Raw genomic sequence first — 25,023 nt, forward strand, 5'->3', positions numbered from 1 at the left:
CTCTTCCCCTGTCACTGCAAGGACTTAAAGCAAAGAAATTCAAGGGCAACTCTTCACCCCACTGTTATAGAATTTAACAATCCTCACTCTTCTCTCCAGTTGGTTTGCAAACCATGCACCAGGCAGGTTGTTAGGTGAAGGGGTCTGGGGGACACCTAGTGGGACCTGAGTCACTCTGGATGTCACTCAGTCATGCCCCTACCAACATCCCTTTTTTTCCTCTTCTTTGTGTCTAGTCTGTATCTGTGCTCTTTTTTCTTTCTCTTCTTGTTTTTCCTTTTTGCAGAACTGTCAGGGGTGCCCTCAGGCATTTCTTGGTGCAACTCAAGATGAGGCAGTCGTTGTGAAGAAATGGACTAAGAGAGTCAGAAAACTCTTTGGACGTTGGTGTTCAACGGTTAGCCATGGCCAGTGTTGCTTGTTCCTTAGAAGTTGGGTCCTAGGATCCTCAGGCATTATGAAATAATGCATCTTAAGATCCTCGTCCCAGATGGGACTTCGCATGACCACGGTGGCAAGCTACAGAAATGGAATTTACAAGTCCTGATTAATCCTGGGCTCTCACTAATACTGAAAAAAGCTACATCCAGGTAGCAGGGTAACCTCCGTCATAATAAAGAAAAACAGAATTTCAAAAGCTGATTCTTATTTTGTACTTAGACGCCAGGAAGACTTCACATGCTATATGTACCCTTGGTCTAGCTTTTGAAAGACACGGTTTTGTGCACCATTTCAGGAAAAAGGATGGGTGACTGAACACAACTGATTAATTCTGTGAATGGATTCAAGCTTCAAAAATGCAAAGAATGGCATTTTTATGGATTAATTTGGCACATGGGATGCTGCTGTAAACTCGTCAATGAAATTTTGGTACTTGAATCCCCTTTCATGTTTTAATTAAACATAAGCACCACGGGCTTATTATCACATTTTGACACAGAGAATGAATTCACTCAATTTTTCCTCTTGAAAGAGTATTAAACTTTTGGCTTTTCCTTGGAAAGAGATCTAGAAAAGACAGTACGAGGAAGGAATCAAGAATCAAAGGTGGTTATTAAATATGTCCCTGACAAAAAAAAAAAGTCCTTGGCATCTGGATTTCCAATGCACTCTAGATACAAAATGAGTTAAACAGGAATTAAATAGTTTTTATTGCTTGAATCTAACATTACCAGGTAAATAACTAACACATTTTTGTCTTAAAATAATCCCTTCTCTCTACTTTTTTCTCTTTATACCTTTGGTAATATGAATGTGGCCAGACACGTTTTAGCCAAAGTAGAAGCCATCTCCCACTCTCCATTTGGTTCTCTTCAAATAACCAGTGTTCAAATAAACTCAGATTTTCCCATCTGAAATACTCCCTTGCTCTCCCCATCCATTTCTCTCTTGAAAGAGTGGTCTCTATGGAAGCCTTCACTCTCTCTCATGTCTGACTCACTCCTGTCGGTCTGGTTTCTGTTCTCTTGGCATTACTGAACTGCTCTCTTTAAGGTCTTTGATGACATCCTAATGACCAAATCCAATGGCCATTTTTTCTTGGCTCATTCTGATTGATTTCTGTGTCTCATTTGATACTGTCGATGCACCCTTTATGACCCCTGATTTCTATTGTTTCTAAACAAGAAAAGGTCTCCTTCCAGAAGTGATTTCTACTCTTGGTTTCCGTGATACTCCACACCCTAGTTTTCTTGTCTTTGGGTGGGATTGTTCATTCAAAGGTCCTGACTATGGATTCATTGTTCTTATTAACATTCTCCCTTGGTGATGGCATAATTATCTTTGTCTGTCTATAATATTCCATATGCACAGCGTGTAGGAGTTGCTTAAATGTTTCTTGAATTTGTTTTAACATACTCGCCAATCTAGTGTACCTAATAAACCACAGCGTTATTCTACTACTGAGTTTTCACTTAGCTTCATAATTACATTAGGACTTCCTACCGTCAATTTTACCTCTGTACCTAAGCATCTTCTGCAGCTAAAGTTAATAAAATACCTTATAATGATGATAAATTTATCTGAGTCAAAATCATGACACATAATTTGATAAGGAACATTTTATAAATATGAGAAATAGTATAGGAGTTCTACTTATTTTGGATGGAGTCATAATTTTCCAAAATAGTTTCCTAACTTGTGTGGACACTGAACAAAATATTTGGATTGGTTCTTTTCCTGAAAATCTGGATTGCATAGTAGTATAATACACTCAAACTACATTATAACTTTTCTCTTTCAAATAATGTATATATCAAGGTAATGTAAGCTCTTGAGTAGTTCTTCTCTTTCTTCTTTTGTTTTTAAATAAAGTACCTTCAGAAGCTGAAATTTTCAAGAAACGTGCTTGCTGTGGCCAGGAAGCTGAGGTTTAGAATCTCAAATTAAATCCTGCTTTCATTTTGCATCTGTAATCACTAGGCCTCAGTTTCTCTCTGGTTATAAGATATTCTTAAAAATTACAAGGAGTTTACAGTCATATATTCTTATATACTAAGAATAATTATGCTTTAAACATTTTCAGACCAAGCTAAACAAATACTTCAGACATTATTTGGGGACAGAATGCTAAGCAACATCTGCCATATTTTCTACATATCCAAAAAAAATGACATGGAAACTTACAGAATGAAATGATCTCAAGCACATATATTCTCCAAGGGGTGTTAGAACATGCTGAGATGGATAATGAGCTGTCATCATGGAAACACTCTAGAGATGTGTGCTGTGAGCCCACAGACCTGAAATAGTACTATTGTTATGAAACGTTCTTTTCTACAATTGTTTCAGTGTTCTCACTTTCCATCCAGTGGTCTAACCAGCTGTTCAAAGCACTTCCTAAGAGTAAGAAAATCTGAATATTCCTTTACCTCCTTCATTTCCATAACATTAAATATTTCAGTCCAAACCAAATTAATAACTATTTTCAGAATAATTAGGTCAAAATTTTTTTCTTTTAAGTAAATTAATTGGTTATAACTAAAAGCTCTTAAACTTGAAACTACGCTATTCTATTCTAACTTAAAATACTATTGAAATGTAGCACTTTATAATTGGCATGGTTTAAAAAAATTAAATTGATATAGGTATTTAGTTGATGTGAAAAGAATTTTATTCTACGTTAGCAATATTTTTAATAAGTTCTCGGAAATGTCTAAATTGCAAATCTCTTGAGATACTCTAGCTTCTTATTTCTATTTATCTAAGCCAGTGCTGTCCAAAATAAACAAAATGTAAGTTACATTGGTAATTTAAACATTTCTATTGACCACATTTTAAAAAGTGAAAAGAAATAAGTACAATCAATTTTAATAATATACGTTTAACCTAATATATCCAAAATATTATTTAAGCATTAATCAATATTAAAAAATAATTAATGAGATATACATTTCTCTTTTTTTTTTTTGTACTAAGTTTTTGAAATCCGGTGTGGATTTACACACATCTTACAGCACATCCAAATTCAGAGTGACCACATTTCAAGCGCCTAATAGCCACATGTGTCTAGAAACTTCTGTATTGGCTAGTGTGGATTTAGTCAATCTGGTGGCTTTCTTTGGTACCTGGCTTTGAATCTAATCTTTTACTAAAGCATTTTATGAAAGAACTTAATGAATACAACTATTTTCCTTTGTCTTTTGTTTGTTTGTTTCCTTGGCAGCCATCAGGCCAAACTTGGTGAGACTTGCCCTCTACCTTAAATATATGCTTATGCGGGTGAGTGAAATTAGCATGGTGATTATATACTAATAAACTGATACTACTCAGAAGAATGATTTGTTACACAAAATGGAAGACGTTTCATTCACAGGACTGTGAGTACTGAAGAATACTTGCCAGAGGAATCCATTCGAAAACTGGTCCTTGGTGGCACTTGTTCTGGATGGGAAAATGGGGAATTAAAATTGAAATTCATTTATGGCATTTAAAAATTCATCTTTACTTTTTTTGGTTTCAATTAGAACTCACTCCCATTCTTGTTCTCGTGTTTAATGATTTTTTTTCCTCTAAAATCTATGGAAGTTAATGGACAGATTTACCTGGTTTTATGTATATGAATATGTCTGTAAATGTATTTCTTTCACATGCAGGCAAAAATCTGAATTCCTTTAGATCAGAATGGAAAAAAAGGTCATTATTTCCAAACATTAAGCTTTGATTCTCATTATAAGAATGCTTATTTGAAAGTAAAGTCAATCCAGAACCCCAAATATACACACAATAAATAAAGGTCTTTGAAATCATGTTATGATATTGTACCATCAGACATTGAAAAGTGAAAAATTCAATCAATGATTACGTTGATTTATGTACACCAGTCCAAATATTTTGACACTTACAATTATTTGGATAGTTGAAGTTATGTATAAGTAGTTGAGTAAAATTGGTTTATATTAGCCATAGGGATCCTTCATGAGAACTATGATGTCATGTATGCTACAAATAACATAGAAGTTTATGGACGTGAGTGTAAAATACTATATATATTCCATAATATATATATGAAGTACTATGAAAAAAATGGGTATTTTATCATTAAACTTAAAAAGTTAAAAGAAGACCAAATTCTGATTGCTTTCTTACTGAGCTTTGTTTGCTTTGAATAAAGAGTTCTACACTATTCAACACAAAAAATGAAATAGAAGCCTCTTGAGGGCGATAATGAGGCTGTTCCCCAGGGTACCCTGCACAGCTAGCCTCACTCATGGTGAGGAGAATGAGACTCCCTTCCAGGCGATCTGTCTTTTCACAGTAAATTAGTTTTCCAGCAGAACTGTTATTTTTTAAAAAATCTCCATGTTTACTGTGACTGCTTAGGATTATGAATTGAGAAATATCGTTTCATCATAAAGATGGAGCTGTAACAGGGATGGGAGATTGCTCCCTTCTAAACATTTCCATTAGCTGTAAAGGTGACACTTTACATTATCATAATCTCACTAGGACCTACTTGCCATCAGCAATTAGACTCAGTTTACTGCAGCCCCGATGGCCTCATTTTTATTCGTGGAAGTACTTTGGGTTACACTGTCAACTCGTGCTACCACCAAAATGCTTTGACAAACTAAATAACTTTCAATCAAGGACTGATTTTAGAGTTTACTTCTCACATTTCCACCCCGTTTTATCCCCCGCCTGATTCCCGGAGCATTAAGTTTTAAACTACTGAATGAAATAAATTTATAAGCTAACGGATTCAATCTAATTTCTAAAATACATGGGAAAAACATGTCTCCAACCTAACTTTTATTTCACTATCTTTATTACTTAGCTATTTCTTTCTCTATTAAAAGGAACTGTTAGAAATATAATACCACAGTTATTTACAAAGCTATTCAGAAATACTATTTTTGAAATTAGATTTCCGAATTAAAATTTACATATGAAAAATGGCAAACAAACTTAACTGGATCTACTGATCTCTTTTATCAACATACTATAACTGCAAAGTGACGCATAATGCGATATATCAGAAACTCCAACTGAAAGGCAATTTTTTTTTCACAGATCAAACCGTAACATATATTATATTCAAGACAGCAATAACGGTTTTCCTGAACAAGGTACAGGAAATTAACCTTCATAGTACAGTTGAGGACATTTTAAATGATAATGTTATTAAATTTTTCTGGTCTTTTTATGATTCTGATATTAAAGTCACTGATAAAAATGTCTTAACATTTACATATCATCTTATTTTGATTTTTCACTAAAAATAGTGCTCCAGAGAACATTTGCGGGTGGTACTGGACCACTCACAGGCCACTGGGCACCAGCAGTGTCCAAGCACATTTGGCCAGGGCTTGATCTAGCAGCGTTCAGACATGTAGATGTTCTCCTAGAAGCCAAGGTAGCCTTTCATGATCACTGAAAAGCTGCGCAGCTATGGCAGCCATGAATTGATCAAAACCTTCCCTAAACCTATTGATGTTTCCAGCTTGACTGTGTTGAGTATTTAACCACAAGGGCAAAGGAGAATGGAGAAAAGAAGGCTCAAGCAGAAGCACCTGCACAGGCTTCAGAGCTCTGGTTCTGAGCCCAATGCATCTACCGTGTGTGTTATGGTTCCCACCATCAGTTTCCATTTAGAGTCTCGAGTGCTGTGCTGCAGTGGACGGTATTTTTACACCACCCCAGCTTCCCAAATAGCTCTGCCGTTAGGATGGGAGACAGTGCAGACTACAACCCTTGCTCACTAATAACAAGGAAAGAGCAGCAGAAAAAACAGATGGTTTAGAAATACCACCACCCATTTGGGATAAGTTATGAATTATATGCACATTACAATACTGAACAATGAAAGAATTCCACAATGAACAACAAAAGCGCAGGATAAAGGCCACAGACGTGACAAACACAGTGGTCCATTTTTGATCAGCTATCAATTATAATTTCATTTCAAGTATAGTATTAAAAACAGTCTTGTTCCTCCATTATGCTCTTTAACTGGCCTGTGGTTACTCTTGATTACCACCTTTGGTACAATACTCATTGCTTATTATGGGTTAATGCTTCCTAATTTCTCAAAAGAAGGATTGATTGTGTGAGCTCATTTTGAAGAAATTCCAGAGCAATTTCTGTTCTAAAGAGGTCCTACCAGAAGGCACATTATACCATACAGATCCCTGACACTTTTACGATCTACATTTGAGTGATGTCTTACTGCAAAGGAGCATGGACATGTTGTACCTCATAAATTGTTTATTCATAATAACCAAGGTTCAATGTGAAGAAAAAAAAGTTTGGACAACTTCAGTCATAATTCAGCTTGGGTTCCTACCAAGGGACAGAATCATTAGGGAAGAGTTTCAGGGAACAAGGATTTTTCTTCTCTGTCTCTTTTGGTTTTCATCAGCTTGTCTGCTCCAGCTTCTGAGGCTGCAGTGGGAAGTATGCCCAAGAAATGGTCCCATGAGCTGAGGTGACAAGATAAAACTTTAGAATAAGTCTGACTTAAAGAAAAGTGAAGCAGCAGGACAGGGCCCTCATTCCTAAATGATCAAGTTCCTTAGCATGATCAAAACTTTATTTTGTAAGATTCCAAAGTAAGCCATACTCATTTTCTTTGGGAAACACCTTGTATTGCCTTGTTTGGCATTAAAAAGAGGAGCCAGGATAGCCATTTTTCTGCAGTTATGTGCATACAGTCTTCCTTAGGAGCAGAAAGACAGACAAAATTAACTCCCTTTTGGTCCTGTGATTATTGTGGTGATGAATCTGATTTATTCTCTGTGATAAGAATGAGAATTTCTCTTCACTTAAATGAGTAAGGCCTCACTGCCATACTTTTCCTACTTAGTTTGCCGTGCTCTAGACTTGCACATCTGTATAGTTTTCTGGGTATGGAAGGAGTTCACTGGGTGTTTGGCTCCCAAAACAAGTTACCACATATGTCTTTACCTAAAATTAGGGATAAAACATGTATGGACAAAAACTCAGGGAGCCAAATAAATGAGCTTGAAAGAAATTATTCATCTGAGTAGGCTTTAAAATTTGTATTCAAATTTAGATGTATGCTTTTCTTGGACAGTAATGATGTCTATCTCTTTAACAGACTATGTAGTAAAGGGAAGTCATATAATTGATCATTCAAATGAGGACAATCTGGAGTGTGAAAGGGGAGCTATTGATTATGCCAGGACAACGCAGAGCAGGAATGTCTCAGGCAAACTGGCAACATGTAGTCTTACGGGTAAGAAGGCCATTATAAAATGTTTCCTATCATATCAGACATATGTGGTTGAAGCAATGATGCAATCACATATAGAGAAAGAATGACAGAAGGAGATGGGAGGGTGGAAAGCAGTGAGGGCCTTTAGAAATAGTCTTTTCCCCCCAACGTTAGAAATGGTGTACGGAGCCCAACAGTTAAAATGTTAGCATACAAACTGAAACAATTCAAGCCTTTCCTCTTGTAACTGCAAAGAAAATTAGTCTTTCTTTCATGAGATTTATGGGAAAAGGAGGAGTAAAAAATAGCATGGCTTATCTCATTACACAAAGGTGGGTATTTTTCTCTGCTTTCAATTTTAAAAAATCCATGTAATGGAAACAGCAAGAAGTCAATTATCAACAGAGGCTATTACACAAAGGAAAGTGAGATTTATCTAAAAGTACTAGATAGAGATGAGGGTGGGTAGATTTTTGCTATTTTCTGGAAATTGCTGGTAATGATAATAGGGTCAAGCTTGAATAACTAACATGAAAACCCAGAAATGCCACTGGTCAAAATTTCTTTGCGGACTATTTAGGCATGGTTCTTCTATTATGTATACAAGCTTTAAGCCTAGGTGGAATGAAGTTAATCGGGAAAACTTTTCTTTTTGCGTGGAGCTCTCCAATAAGAACTAATGAGATTTTTGATAATTAAAAGATATTTAACACAAGACATTCTCCTGATTAAATATCAATTTTGCACACGGAACGAGAAACTATGGGTCTAATTGTCTAATTATATTTAAACTATTGTCTATATTTACTGCACATTTCGCTTGTTAAAATACTGATATTATCTGCTCTGTTATATAATACAATGTCATTCAGGAATTGCTTTCCTATGTTTTTGTCCCCAATTTCACTGTAAGTTTCATGTGAGCAGAGATTATGTCTCACGATTTTTCTCTTGTGGAGTGCGCAGCAGAGTCTAGACACATACTGTGTTTCATACATTCTTGTTGACTGATGTGGAGCCTGAAGATGCCACCTCTGGGCACTCTGCCTGATGCCCTGAAGTCAGAAGCATTGCCTTGCCTGCTGGGTGGTAGAATCTTCTTCCTCTCAAGTCCCATGTCATCATAAGAAGATCTTATGAAGACACGAGGTATTTCTAGTCTTTCGTAAGCTTGTATTTGCCATGTTGTTTCCTGTGGCTCTAGTATCCTACGGTTGTCTTTGTTTGTTTAAAATCACAGCATTTTTTTTTTCAGGAATACATCTTTATTAAGATGTCCTGTACATGCACATTAAAATGTCAGCATAATCTAATTAGGAGCCAAATGAGGCACAGCATCATTTACATCATTTGATAAATTTCCATCATTTGCAGGGGACTAGTGATTTGAATCCAAATACTTCTTGACAGCCTGGATATAACAAATATTCTGTAGCTCTGTATAGCAGAAGCTTGTGGGTGGAGGTACATTCTTTTATCTGGTTACTGCAACCCAGTTTTGAACGTGAATGCAAAAAATCTGTTCAGCATTAGACCTAGTTGTAAAGGAGGATACCATGAGATCATTACAGGTTAGGGAAAATGTCAAAGGACTTGGTTTAGACAGCTTTGGTTAGGATTCCCTTCCGTACTTTCTGTGGTCCCACTATTTCTTCTTCTAGGAAAAAGTTTGGGGACACAGAATAAATAGAGCCAAAGCTAAATGTTATGAATGTAATTCAAAAGAATAAGAATAGAGTGGTTCACAGTCAAAATTTCAAATATGGGTCTTTTGTTTAGATGCATGCATTTCACGGTCATTAAAAGAAAATCCTACCTGAAGATGATGAGAAATAGACTGAGTTTCCCTCCATTCATTACAAAACATTTTTTTTTAGCATTGTTCTAAAAATTTACATGAGAGAATGAGACTTTTTCCACACTTGGAAACAGGATGTATATAGAGGGCAAAGGTCTGTTCTGTTCTATCAAGACCCTGGCATGTGAAACTGAGAAAAACAGACTGAAGCGATTAGCTATCCAGAGATTAGAGAAAGTGGTGCCATGTTTTTTTGGTTTCCTTAATCTTCAGGGCAGAGTTTTTCTTACCTTGACATGATTTATGTGTTTCATTCACACTCCATTTAGTGTTATGAAGTAACAGGATAGAAAGAGAAGGATGGGAAAGGAAATGAGCTGCCCTCTTTTGGCTCCTAAGAGTCGTGACCCTGAAAACATTTTTGTGACCTTAGAAACATTAGAGAGAGCTGAGAAAGCAAGAAGCGGGGGGTGAGATGAGAGAGGCAACCGCAGGGCATATGCAGGGCTCCTCGGGCAGTCAGGATGTTTGTTGTTCAAGTGGCTTCAGACGCAAAGCAAAAGGGGTACAGAGCTCCCAGAGGAGGACTGATAAAGAAAGTCACGGGAGGTTAAGGCGGATTGGTTTGCTAGGTTTGTTACAGGTGAGGAGCGGAAAGGCAATGAAGAAAAGGAGCATTGCAGGGGCTGGCTAAAGAAATCAGAATTTGTTTAGGGTTGAAAAGAAGGTCATGCACAATTCCTGCTCACAAACTGAGGGCACAACAGCATCAGACACCATAGAGAAAAGACGGAATAAATACCAACATTGACTTTGTCCTGAATACTAAAGCCTTGCATTGGTCAGGAAACAGCAAAAGGATGGGAACAAATGACTAATGAAGGGACAAAAACAGGAGGAAGCATCTCTTGACGCTCCCTACAGGTAACCACAAAATTCAACAAGCCAGTGACAGGAGGATGATATGTTCCACCTTCTGAGTTAGAACTTCGCCTGTATCCTGATCTCTACTTGTTTATACGTATTCTTCTTGTCTCCCAGTTAAATTCGTGAGAGCAGGACATTTTACTCAACTTTGGTATCTCCCCATGGTACTGAGGGCCAAGTGGGTATTCGATAAATACTTGGTTATCGAAGCAGAAAAGGTATTAAGAACTGTGCTGACATCTTCTCAAGTTTTTTCAGTATAATGACCATTAATACCTTGAATTCATACCCTGTATTATACAGTGAAAAATGCCTACTTTGTTCTAATTCTATCACAGCAAAAACATTCTAACTGTACAGCCCTTTAAAGACATTTCAGTCGTTCAGCCAGAAGGAGGAGAATCAAATACAGTAGCCCTGACACAGCCAATTATTTTTATAAAGTGGCAGGAGTGGGGTGGTGGAGGTTCACGTTGATAAAGATGATTTCTCAATGGCCTGCTGTCCTAACTAGTTTATCAGCCAAAATCACTTTTACAGAGAGTTGTAGAGGATGGGCAAAGGGATATGTCTACTTTTCCCCTTACCAGCTGGGGGTGGAATTCTCAGCCCCTGGGCTCATCAAAGAGTAAGCAGATTTGAGATCCTCTGAGATAACACACAATTTAAAACTTGCTATTCATGCTTCAGGTGATAAAGTTGGAAAGAAGACACTGGCGGAACACCAAAACAAAGGAAATCAGCAGACCGTAAATGGGAGTGCCCGGAACCAAACCCTTCTCACTAGGCTAGTTTTCTCAATCCATTACTCAAGTTCATATTGTACTGTGTATTCTCCTCATATATTATACATTCATGCCATTTGGATTCCTGTCCTCTAACATTCAAAAGATGACCTGTGAGATGGTGGAAAGAGGAACAATGAATGTATATGCAATATTAAAAAGCTTTGTTTTCTAATATTTATAAAGCGCAATGAAATAATTTTAGAAGACCTTCAGATAGGATGACAAGTGCCTACACGATATTTTACGAGTCAACTTTCAAATGGGTCCCAGTGCATTAAACAATAAGCGGAAGTTTCAGGTAGAAATGATTGGCACCTGCTCTGTGCTGCTTTCGGAACCATTACTTTCACCATTATGAGTTGGAAGGACTTGGCTAACATTTTACTCACATTCCTAAAATCTTCAATGACTGCATTCATGGCTCTAAGGAAATCTATGCTTCAGACTCAAAATCAGATTAGACATAAAAATCCCAACCATTTCTTCTTATTATCTGGTGGCTTAAATAAAACTAGCAACCTCTTCCCCTATTCCCCACCCCTGGCCTCCCAAATACATTCCTGATTTTCCTCAGGGGCTTAGGGGGAAAAAAGTAGGAAACAAAATTTAAAACCAAAAGATATAAGCTTTTTTTGAGTTGACAGGCTTTTTTCTTTCTTTTTTAAAGAAAAGTTACGATCAGCTGGCTTTACTTTTGAGATACGTTTTGAACCTCAGAATATAAAATCATGCCAGATCATTTCAGCCTCAATATATCTCCTGTCAGGGCTTCAGCTGTTATTAATACACTCTTGTTTTTTGTGGCTTTCACTTACGCCTACTTTCATAAATGGCTCTAGATTTCTCGTAGAGCTCATATGGGTCAGGCTTCCTTGGGTCAAAGGCCTCTGTTGAGTCAGGAAAGGAACTCCTGTGAAGGGCGGGCGGGAAGGGCAGGTTCTGCGGTATGGCCGGAGCAGATAAACTCGTTTGAGGACTGCCTTGATTCTCCCATCGGTCCGTTATCTGGAAAGTGAAAGAGAACAGAGAAAATGACTGACAATGAATTCTTTCCTGCTGTTACCCTTGTCACATACCACAGTCCTCACCTTTAAGTTTGACTTTCTTGCCCTGTAGACTTTTCTTTCAAAAAACATTCAAAACTTTGGTGTAAGTGCCTTGAGAGATTCTATTTCTATATAATAAAGCACCATAGATGGTTATAAATATATGTGTTGCCTAACTTTTGAATGTAAACTTTCATAACCTTGTCACCTACTAGCTAGTAATTTTCAGCAAATCACTTAATCTGTCAGAGTCTGTTTTTTCTCCCTATAAAATAAAGAAAATATGTATCTCAAGATAATTTATCTGTAAGTGCTTATGACTGTATGGTACTGTTCCTTTTCTAAGATGGCCCCAATTCATTACACCATTTTTACTGAAGAAGAAGATGAAGTAGTCTGCAGGCATCCATTTGATACCTATGCATATCCGAACCACCTCCTATACTTGAACATTCAATCACTTTCCTCACAGTTTATAAGTAATTATACAACCCTTTGTGAATTGTTCAAAATCTTCTACGAAGCCTCATTTACTGCTGATCTGGTGGTTTCTTCTCCAAAATGCTGCTGCTGCTACCATCATGATTTATTAACGGTCTGTAGAATACTATGCTCTTTCATATACATTATCTTCTTTGATCCTCACTACAGCCCCGTGAGGTAGAGCAGGGACTCATTCCCTTTTATCAAGGAGAAAGCCACGCTCACCAAGATCACCTGTTTGCACAGCCAACTTCAATAATCAACTGACTGCTCATTCAAACTCAACTTCAGCTTTTCTGCTTTGACTAAACCTGTTGTGTGTAGAATGATATTGGGGTACCCTCTTGTCTAAAATTCTGCACTGGGTGAGCGTGGTCCTCAGGATAAAGGCCACTCTCTAGTGGGGTATAGTGGCTCCTCAGGGCCCAGGTTCTGATCCTTTCTTATATCCACTGATGGTCTCTCCTCTCATTCCCTGGAATCCATCAGGTTCTCTCCAGCCTCTGAACCCTTGCATACTTTCTTTATTTCTCTTTCTGCCTGCAAAGTTTACCCATTTTCCACTCTTCCGTCTCCCATCCTCATTATACCTGGATACTAGATTCAGATGAGACACCTACTCTAGAAGGCCTTTGCTGACCATTCCTGACCTGGTTACTTGTTCCTTCTGGGTGCTTCCACAGCACCCTCTACCTACCCCTCACACTCAACCATAATTGCAAGTCTACCTTTGTCTCCGCAAATAGATTATGTTGGGGACGGAGACTGCAGGGGATGCAGTCTCTCTCACTGCTGTATTACCAACATACAGCAAGTGCTCAGAAAATGTAAATTTAGTGACTGAATGAAATCATCAGTAACATGTGGTCACTTGTTCTTTCTTTAAAACCAGTTTTGATACACACTATTTTGAGCTTGACAGGATTATAACTTTCTGGCCCCTACTGCACTGTCCTGCTTTTGTTTTCATGATGGCTATATTTTGGTCAGGCCTCCAAAGCCAGCTGTCACCTATCAGTGATAATGTTTTAAAGGTAGAGAGGATTTGAGGTACTATGTACTGTGTCCTTCCTTGTGTAACACAAAGGTCCCTGTGACCCACTTATGTACTTGGGACTGTGGCAGGGGCCAGGTAAGCCAGCAAACTGGAAAAGAAATGGGTCACTGACCCTTCTCTCAATAAGACTGGTGCTACAGTCTGAATGTTTGAGCTCCCTCAAAATTCATATGTTGACAATCTAACACCCAAGGTAATATTACTAGGACGTGGAGCTTTGGGGAGATAATTAGGTCATGAGGCAACAGCCCTCATGAATGGAATTAGTGCCCTTATAAAGGAGACCCCAGAGAGCTCTGTAGTCCCTTCTGCCAGGTGAGGTTACAGCAAAAAGATGGCCATTTAGGAAGTGGGCTCTCACCAGAAACTGAATCTTCTGGTACCTTGATCTTGGACTTCCAGCCTCCAGAACTATGAGAAATAAATTTCTGTTTTTTATAAGCTACCAGTCTATGGTATTTTATTATAGCTGTTGGAAGAAACTAAGACAATTGGCTTCATTTTAATTTGTTTTCTATATGGGCTACTGACCAAGCTTTCATTTGAACAAAGGTTCTATAGCTAACAAAGATGGAAAACCCCTAGGTGAGTTCAATTCCCTAATATTAAACATAATCTCTAGGAGCAAAGAGAGGTCCAGCAGCTGTCAGTGGCAGACCCTGGGTCAGAAACCAATCTATAACTATAATGGGAGTGCTTTTTTGCATAATAATACATTGAGGGGAATAACTGGTAAATTTGTTTAGAGTTCTGGCTAATTTTCTGCTCAGTGACACTTTTGCTCCCGTTTAGTAAAAATCTTTAAAAATGCGCTTCATAATTCATTTGAAAGTAAAATTTGCCTACGAAGCCATGGTGGGTTCCTTTGGTCATCCATTCTCTGTGCCTTTGCTATGACAGGAAGAGCCACATTGCGGCTAAAGGCATATTTTTTAATTGTTCACTTTAAACGACTTTAGGCACCATGTGGGTGCATTCTGGTTATGACCTTCTCCCTTATTTTTTTTTTTTTAATTTACTTATTTATTTTCTTTTTGGCTGTGTTGGGTCTTCATTTCTGTGCGAGGCCTTTCTCTAGTTGCGGCAAGCGGGGGCCACTCTTCATCACGGTGCGAGGGCCTTTCACTGTCGCGGCCTCTCTTGTTGTGGAGCACGGGCTCCAGATGCGCAGGCTCAGTAGTTGTGGCTCGCAGGCTCTACAGCGCAGGCTCAGTAGTTGTGGCTCACGGGCCTAGTTGCTCCGTGGCATGTGGGATCTTCCCAGACCAGGGCTCGAACCCGTGTCCCCGGCATTGGCAGGCAGATTCTCAACCACTGTGCCACCAGGGAAGCCCCGACTTTCTCCCTTCTGTTTCCAAACATAAGATACTAAATTCTAAAAAGTAAATAAATTAGAAATATGGTCTGAACTGCTGTAGTATCCCGCTTGTCATCATAGGGCTTCAGCAAATGTCTATTTCTTTCTCCCATCTTCCACGGAGGGTTATCTGATTCCTCCATAAGTCTTGCTGGTATATGCACTGTTCATGTACAGTCATTGGAGCAAACATGGTTCAGGTGAAGTATCAGTATTCTAAAAAACATTCTTAAAACTACAAAATAAATAACGCTTTGGGCACTGTTTGGGAAAGTTTCTGCGGCAGATTGACAAATTCTACAATTTCTATAGCACAGAGATGGAGAAATTCACTGATTCCAGTTCATGCTTAGTAAAGCATTCACAATGTCTTGCTGTGACATTCATAAACCCTCAAGTCACTCTGTCGGGGATTTGTAAGACTGTAGAGCAGAAAATCACAGCGCCCATGAAATACTGAAAAGGCAGACACGTAGTCCTTCACACCCCCGCCCCCTAATTGAGTTATTTGTTATTCCGACACAGAAGACCATGGAGCAAACCCGCTGCCCTGGGATCAGAGGGCACCCTCTGCTTTCTGGGACCGGTGTGCTGATCTGACAGCACCTTTTGAAAGGTGCCCTCCGTTGACTTCTCCCTACTTTCTTAGATAGCTTGGTCTTTGCCCTTTTGCTTTCTAGCCGGGACACCTCGTGCTCACTTGTTCCTCTCAATCTTCGTGAACCACCTAGATTCTGATTCCATCCTCTTACGCCACCTACAGTCTTCCTGGCCTTGACCTCTAGAGAGCTGTGTTTCCTGCCAGCATTTGCCTCTCAACAAGGCTTCTGACTGAATCTTGTCCAGTCCCAGTGGTGTCCTTACCTAGGTTAATATTTATAAACACCTCACTAGAGTAAGAAACATGAAAACAAAATCATTTTCTTTATATGGCAGAAGGCTTGTATCTCTGTTGGCCTTGACGAATGAGTGAATGTCTAACTGTATGAAAGGACAAGTCACTGAAGTATCAGTGGCAGGGTGGACATACAATCCACAACGCGATATCAAAGAGTAAAACAGAAAAAACCTGATCATGGTGTGGTTAATTTTTTTTAACCCCACCTTCTGATTCTAGGATGCACACTGGGAACAGAGGGCTTGTGAACAAGGCAAGTTGTCCTCCCCATGAAAACTCTAGAAGCTGTTTGCTTCCTGTAGAAGCTGGGGTAGTCTAAACACACCTCCTCAGGATTTTAGGGCAGGGCTGGGAGATGAAGGCTTTTGGCTTGATTCAGTACTTGAAGAATGAACTTGGATTCCTTCCAGATGGAGAGAATGAGAACTCACTATAATTAATGTATCACTTGTTACACAGAAGTGACTACCTTGATGTGGATTAGTTTAAGATGTGGATCAGTAGGACGGAAGAGTGTCAGGAAGTGACACAGGACTGGGAGAAGGACAGACCTCACTCAAGACAACATTTCCTTATCCTGCCTAAGGATGTCATCAATCCCCTTTCAGAGGAGAGAGTGTATAAATCCAAATACAGTGGGTATGTGTTTATACATATATATTTGTTTAAGTGAATAGTTTTGCAAACTATGTTCATTTCATAGGGTGATTAATTTATTAAGGGTTTATGCATGGAGGGTCTGCTTTCTAGGATGACAATAGTTTATATTTTTGAGCATGTAGAGGCTCTGCTTTAAGCCCGTTACATGGACTAAGCCACAGACTCTTCAGAGTAACCATATGAGAGGAGTATTATTATTATCCCCATTTTATAGATGAACTTGAAATACTGAAAGCTTAAGTAGCTAGTGGAAGGTACGACAGCTAGTAAGGAGAAGAAGCACAGTTTGACTGTAGGCAGTAAGCCTTCAGAACCTGCACCCTAAACCATTATACCACACTGCCTGTCACCACAGTCCCTAGTCTGAAGAGTGTCTGGTAGATACATGGAGGATGTTAAATTGACAGTCCTCTATCTTCACTTAGCCTAGGACCTGGAACTCCAAGCCTTGGCTTTTGTAGGGATGTATGGGGTCAGGATTAATTGTAAACTGAGTTCATAAAACCTTTTTTGGAATTATTGAGTATGGATGCAATTACTGTAACGACAGCAAATGCTGTAATTATGCCAAATGGCGTCGTGTGTGTAAATGTGGTGCATATAAGGAAATCACTAGATTGCATAATTGTAGCACCAGGATGAGGCTGCAAGATTCCTCGTTAAATTAGATAAAGATGTGTGTAACCACAGAGCACAGATTTAACTCTGATGGTGAAAGGAAGGAATGATTTAGATTTTGGTCAAGATAAAACAAATTTCATTTTAAATATTTTTAAATACCTCTTTTCAAAATCACATGCATCACTAAGTGGTTTAACTAGGACCCAGTGAGACCAGTTTTCCCATCTGATATTCTCTGTGGACCAGATGAGCCGAATGGTAAATGAGGACACGCTTGGTGAGAATGTTCTGACAGCTCAGCCCCTCATCACCAGCTCCAGTTTCCTCATCTGTCTTTGAGAGGAACCTGGAGCTCAGGCATATTCCAGGGCTCAATAATATTTTATTTTCACAGGTCTTCAAATAATTTTAAAGCCATGTTATTTAATTAAGCCAGTTACTGAACTTGAAAAGTATGCAAAATTATATCTCCATTTCTAAAATGAGAAAATCAAGCAGTTAAATATTCCCTCAGTAAAAGAAAGAAGGGAAGCAATTAACCCAAGAATTCCCTACTCACTGGCCAAACCAGGGGCCACTGTTGTCTGAGCTGCTTACTGTGAGAGGAATGAAAAGTAGGTGGAAGATGTGATCCCCTGAGATTTTTGTTTTGTTTTGTTTTTGTTGTTACTTGAATCACTTTGCTAAGCTCTCTTCCAGTCATGAGTTTTAGCCATTCCAGTTAGGGTCGACTATTCTAACACACCATAGAATGGGATCCCAGAAAACCAGTCCCAGGTCTTGGGACTTGGATAATTACTAGTTTCAATCTAACGGCAAGTAAAGATCATCTCTAGCTGGGAAGGCAACTTGGCTAAACTTGCCTCACAAAAAGATTATTAAAATACCAGGCTCCTGGTATTTTAGCATCAAAATTTCAGGACAATTCATAAAGAAACTAGGCCTAGAGAGATTAGGTGATGGCAGAGTTCACCAGTTTCTGAAGATTCAGAAGCACCACTTTGAGTGATTGTCAGGTTTGGTAGGAAAAAAAAAACTTTTTTTCACATACACAGACACACACACATATTTAGCTCTGTATACATTAAAAAGTAAGTATAAATACACAAATTTATATACAGGTAAATTTCTTGTGGACCAGACTTAATTTGCAGGTCAAGACCTCTGGGCTTATAATTTGTACTGTTTTTAAAAATTCAATGTGATAAAAACGATCGTATTTCTGACAGGGGGTAAAACAAAGTTTTCTAAAGTATTTTCAGTACACCATACCGAATAGTGTTGATGCTCATTTTGTAAAAATATTAAAAAACAGACAGAATTGTCTTCATAGGAAAGTAAGACAAGTTATTCTTACACAGAGGATTTGCTCTTTTGACATCACAAATCTCAGAGGAGGAAGAGATTTTGAGGTCACCCAATTCAAATCTTACTTAATGGAATTGTAATAGTAACTAGCAATAAAGAAGTAGAATAATTTCAACTTACAGGCTTTGGAGTTTTCCATGGAGAAAAGAAACCTGTAATAAAGAAAACAATATTTGAACTTTGAAAATATACCCCACTACCACTTCCGGGTGGCATGATATTTAGATAACTGCAAGTTATTTTAAATCGGTTAATAGCAAACATCAACAACAAATTCTGCCTGGCTGCATAGTTTTTTTCAAGGGGGCCCAAATAATTTTATTGGAATTATATTAATGATTCCAGGAATATTTCCTTATTTGGCCTGAAGATTCTGAAGCCCAGTGACAGTGAATAACTGTGTGGCAAACGATCAGTCACTTTACAAGAGCTAAGACTGAGTCATCCTTAGGGACTTGTGTGGCACAGCCATAGCGGGAGAGGGAGATGGAGGGAGAGGGAGATGGAGGGAGAGAGAGATGGAGGGAGAGGGAGAGGGAGAGGGAGAGGGAGAGGGAGAGGGAGAAAGAATACAGATAGAAATTTAGATATTTAAAGGTTAATACCTTTGCTTAGTATAAGAAATAATTCTGCTTTATGTACCTCCCTTGTGTGGTTAAAAATCAATCAACAAGCCTTCATTAGTCCTAAATTTAAAAATAATGTATATACATATATTATGAATTAGATTCTATTATAATTGCTTATGGGCCTTTTCTCCAACTGAGATCTTCTCTAGACCAGATATCTATTTTATTATCCCTCTACCCTAGCGTTAGCCCAATGTTTTTCATGAAGAAGCAGCACAAAGTGTTTGTTAATTGAATGACTCATGTATCATCAAAGCCAGGCTTTTTTCAGCTTATTGAGCTCTTTCAATTATCACAAATGGTGTGACAATTGGACTGACTCTGTTGTGATCCAAACGACCTTTAAGATAATTAAAAGTAGGGCTTCCCTGGTAGCGCAGTGGTTGAGAGTCTGCCTGCTAAAGCAGGGGACACGGGTTCGAGCCCTGGTCTGGGAAGATCCCACATGCCGCGGAGCAACTAGGCTCGTGAGCCGCAGTTACTGAGCCTGCGCGTCTGGAGCCCGTGCTCCGCAACAAGAGAGGCCGCGATAGTGAGAGGCCCACGCACCGCGATGAAGAGTGGCCCCCGCTTGCTGCAACTAGAGAAAGACCTCGCACAGAAACGAAGACCCAACACAGCCAAAAATAAAAATAAATAAATAAATAGATAATATCCTTAAAAAAAAAAAAAAAAAAGTAAAGGATAGATTAATTCCTTTTTCTTTTTTTCCCTTTATTGTTATTATTTTATCATATACTGACCCTAGCAAGCCAAAGCATGATCTAGCATACAAAACAAAATTACTTTCTTTTCATATCATCTTGTCGCTCTTTCAACGACTTTGCTCACGTTAATGTTAGGTGGTGTCTGATAAAATGCCTAATAAAAAATGGAATGTTGAAAATATGCCACATAATGTTTACAACCTTTAAAAAACTGGGACTGGTACAAAATGGATTATGGTTTTCAACTATTCCCATTTATAGGAAATATCTGAAGAATCTAGACACAATTATCTAGATGTTAAAGCAATCCCACTCAGTTATGGTGTAAATACTAACTGCACCTCAGCGCAACGTTGTAAAGAGCTGATGCTGCATTTTATGAAAAGAGCGAAAGTATGTAAATCCATCATGTTTCTCAGCTTTCCCTGAAACACAGAGCTAAATTTAATGCTTAAGTATAACAACTATCTTACTAAGGAGATGGGGAGAATTAGCTCACTTTCTCACACACTCTGTATGTATGTTCTTGTATCTCTTTCCAACTATTAAAAAAATTCTGTTCAATGTGTGGTTTGATTATAATTTAATTACAAGGATTTAATCACATCCTTTTTGGTAACAGCTGAGAGTAAAACTACAGATAAATAAATACATTTATCTCTTTGACTCATTCTGTAAAATGCCAATGAAAACAATGTGACCACTAATTAGAAAAGTGAAAAGCAATGTGATCTATTGGCCAATTAACGATTATTTTCATTGAAGGATAAAATTTATTTGCTGTTTTATGGAATTGCCGGCACAGTTCTTTTGAGAAAAGATGTCATTTACACATTCTCACAGTGTCAAAACATTCAATTATTTCCTTTACTTTCTCTGTGTTCCTCCACTTTCTTCTTCTTGCAGTGCCAGAACGGATTTTGAATATTTGCTGCCTTACATTTGTTAGGTGCTGGGAGTTTCTTAGACTTACAGATGTATTGAAAATCGTTCCTTTTTATGGAGCTCTCATCTCCACATGGGGCATTATCTTAAAAGATGATTATTCCTCCTATGGAAAATGTATAATCATCAGACCTCTCAGTAGTTATGGTGTCAGAACTAAAATGGCATAAAAGGGACATTAGTCAAGATCAGACAAGAAGAGAGGACCGTTTAATTTGACCACCTATCATCACAGGCACTTTGGCTTCCCCTTCTTTTGAGGCAGTTTTATTCAGTCTGACCTGAGACCACTGGCACGACCCAGGACTTCTTCACTGCGCCCATCATGGCAGTTTCTGAAATATGTCTAATGCTGAGCTGTGCCCAGGAGGCTTTGGTCTCTGAAGCAATAGTTGCCCTTTCTGAGTCATTGTCCAAAAGAAGCTGCTTGCTTCAGAGTAAGTAATTTTAGGTAGTAGAAATAGTATCAGAATAGATTTCCTTAAAAATAAATAACTTACGTGACAGAGTTTCTTTGGCAAATTATCAATCATGCTATAAACATTTAAATGAAGATGAATAGAAAACATCTATTTTGGGTATACCCAATTTGGCTTAATTAATCGATAAGGTCAAGTTTTCTACGTGATTAATCTCCAGTTTCTGCTCAACTTCATTGGAAGAGCTACATAAACACTATAATAGTGTGGGTCAAATTATTATGTATTATAAATGTATGCTAACCTTCTGTAGGGTTTACACCTCTAAGAAATCTAGTCTATTCCAATTAACAAAAAAAAAAACCACCTAAAACAAAATAAAAACATTTAAATCCTTATTTCTGTAATTTTTCTTTTTCTGAAATCATTCTGGTTTGACATAGATCACAGAAGCAAGATAGGCTTGGTGTGTTGAGACTATTACTTTTGGGTTTCTCACCACCTACCTTCACAGGGGTATAAGAATAGGGATATAGATAACTTTTTCTTAAGCCTTTCAGAGCTGATCGTCCTTTTTACAAAGCCAAGTTCATAAATAAGAGCTTTTTCTTTAAAATGCTAATAAAGCTTCCTTTATATTTTAGTTTATTTCTGGCCTTTATTTCACCTACTTCCATAGAAAGCAGAATATTACAATTCTCTTATGGAATTAAAATTTTTTTATAATGACTTGACCTCTGTTTTCCATACTGCTCATTTATTGAAGTGTGCTTGTGTGTGTGTGTGTGTGTGTGTGTACAAATGCAAACATTTATTTAACCCTAACTCTGAGACAACAAAAGTGAAAGACCTCAAGATACAGTTTTAAGCTAACTGAAACATGAGTAAGGACATTTTTAAAAGGGAAGAGAAAAAAATGGGAAAAGTTAGATGCAGCCAGTAAGGAAATTTTGATGCATTTAATATGAAGCACAAAACTGAATTAGATCTCTAAAATCTGTCTTCTTTAGAACAAGAAATAAAACTAAAATATATTTTTAATTCCTCATGTAAAAGCACAAGGAGATGGGCAGAGAAACAGAAACAGTGCAAATAGCTTAGAGAAGAAATTCTAGTGCTTGAAAATGGAAGAGGAGAGAAGACAACACCAACTTCATATTGAAGTTTAAATTAAATTCTATATGTCAACTAAAGACAATTTTTAATAAATTACAGGAATATGGTTGCCAGATAAAATATAATATGCTCAGTTAAATTTGAATTTCAGATAAGCATTGACTTTGTAGTATGTCCTGTATACTGACTGCATGCGACATACATTGCATAGGACATACTTCTATTTACAATTATTTGTTTATCTGCAATTCAATTTAACTGGGAAGCCTGTATTTTCATTTTTGCTAAATCTGAACACCCTATATAGGGAACACTTTATATATGACCTGGGTAACCAGTTAAAAATAAAAACACAATAGTAATGTCTACTGTAGGTAATATCCATTCAATTAAGTAAAAGCCAAAAAATATTTAGTATTTCCTATTCTTGCACCCCCTCCAATGTTTTCTTGCTAGGAATCTTGCTTTGGGAGAAATCTGAGACCATTCTATGCATATCATTGGATTGTGTTGGTCACCTGTTCATTAGTAACAATGTTTGACTGAGGTCTCACCTCACGTGATGCAGACTCTGTGGGGACAATGTCAGTGTCACAAAGGACCGTTTTCATATTGTGTGATGACTGGCTAGCAACACTGCCTTATCCCAAGGGGAAAGTTCTACAAAAGTGGCTTTTTTCAGAACCTACTTCTCCTGACACATGATACCCAAAATGAAAGAACATCAATATATTCACCGCAGCTCTGAAGGGAGAGTCATTTGTGAGTTGCATTTGCATTTGTGAGTTGTTTGGTAATAGTTTTTTGTTTGTTTTTGTTTGTTTAAATCATTATTCACAGGGCACATCACAAGATGACAAACTTTCTTAAAACCACCCCACGTCGAATAAGGGATCAAAATACAATAAAGAACAACTTAACAGAGAATCCCAGCATGATATCTTCAATTTGGAATAACATCAGGGCAACTTTTTGGGATTTCTTGTAATTTCCCCAAACACGACTAAATTTTTCAATATGCCTCTGTATTCCGTTTGATATAGTGAACTACCATTTGCAGAATGTGAAATGGTTTCTTCAACTGAAGTACTTGCTACAACATATGACTCTGACTTTGAAAACTATCATTAGTTTCATGTATTTTATAGAAAATTCTACAGTTACTACACATGACAGAGATGCAGAGGAAACACTTTCTTCTCTTTTTCTTTAAGCAACAGAAAAGGAGCAGGAACCTGTTTCAGTGAAGACGTCCATGACCTGGGTTATTAAAAGCTTTGTTCTATTTTGCTTGAAAAACAAGACACGACAATGTGAATATACTTAACACTACTGAACTGTTCACTTAAATATGGTTAATAGGGCAAATTTTATGTTATGTATATTTTATCACAATTTAAAAAATAAAAAATAAAGCAATAAAAAAAAGAGAGGAGGAAAAAGAAAGGGAGAACAAAAGTATGCACATATCACATGAATGTGAGGGAAAATAAAAAGAGAACGTAAGAAAGAGAATTTTTTTTCACAGTCCCTGTGGCATCCTGCTGGAGGACAGGGAACTCACGTGGACACTCACACAGACCCTTTCACCTCTTAAGTTATCCTTTCTTATGAAGGATTGTAAGCAATAAAGGAGATTAATGTTCCTACTACATCCTGAAAATATTTCAGGGACAGTGAGAAACTCTTCCAATAGAGGAACTCTTTTTTTTAAAGTTTCCTAAAGAGGAGAAGAGCCCCAGGGTTTCAAAAATCTCCAGTTAGGGCTAATTTAAGGGAGAAAAATGCCACTAATAAAGTTAATCTTTAAGTTAAAGATCCTCCCATTTCCCCACAGCCTGGCAAATTTTCCATCAGAAATTCAGCCGTTGGTAAATGTAAGCCAGCAGGGTAATGAGCTAATTTCCATTAAAACTAGTTCACTGTTATTCACTTTTTTCCCAGTTTTTGACTGATCACGTATTTCCTATTAAAATTTATTAAATGAGTTAAACCCTGCAGTTCCTTTAATTTGTTTAAACTATTTCGAATCAGTAAAAGGGCAATTTTTCTTAATGAAACTGACCTAGGCTAAGAAACGGCCTTCCCATTAAGATACTGCTGGTGGTACCCTAACCTCACATCACCATGTTTCAGCCAAGCAAAATATTCAATTTGCAAAGAAAATTTCAAATTAGTTGCCATCTTTGGCCTACAGAATCTCTTTTTATGTGGAGAGCTGAGGCTTTCTCTGCAATGCTTTAAAGATGGCCCTTTCTGCATCCTTTAAATAAAAGTGTTTTTCTTATAAACACTATAAAGCTGTTTTCAAATGGCCATTTTCCCCCAAGGCTTTGTTCTTTATGGAGAGAGCAATCCGATCATTTCAAGTAATACCAATGAGTGTCTAGAAAGGATAAGCCTGCACATGTTGTCTTCTGATAAACTCAGTTACATAAAGGATATGTTCAAAATAAAGCAGGCCAAGTAGATACCCTTGAATGGGAATAAAGGAACAGACCAGAAGAGGAAGAATTGTGTCAGGGAGGC

The 25,023-nt window shown here is 37.8% G+C and overlaps 1 protein-coding gene across 7 annotated transcripts in view; it reads right to left on the reverse strand.

Moving 5' to 3' along the window:
• The window catches only part of MAGI2 (membrane associated guanylate kinase, WW and PDZ domain containing 2), a 1,336,469-nt gene that overhangs the window by 154,213 nt on the left and 1,157,233 nt on the right, over positions 1–25,023 (reverse strand). For 5 of the 7 annotated variants that reach the window (XM_082473411.1, XM_082473409.1, XM_082473410.1 and 2 more), the window contains 3 exons: positions 18,799–18,830; positions 12,004–12,193; positions 3,841–3,882 (listed from right to left, as the gene is read on the reverse strand). In XM_082473411.1, the coding sequence (XP_082329537.1) occupies positions 3,841–3,882; positions 12,004–12,193; positions 18,799–18,830 (264 nt within the window). The remainder of the gene's footprint in view (positions 1–3,840; positions 3,883–12,003; positions 12,194–18,798; positions 18,831–25,023) is intronic. The other 2 variants (XM_082473412.1, XM_082473414.1) reach the window with 1 other exon arrangement.

The sequence above is a fragment of the Balaenoptera physalus genome, assembly GCF_965194825.1.
Source record: "Balaenoptera physalus genome assembly, chromosome: 8".
Taxonomy (NCBI): Eukaryota; Metazoa; Chordata; class Mammalia; order Artiodactyla; family Balaenopteridae; genus Balaenoptera; species Balaenoptera physalus.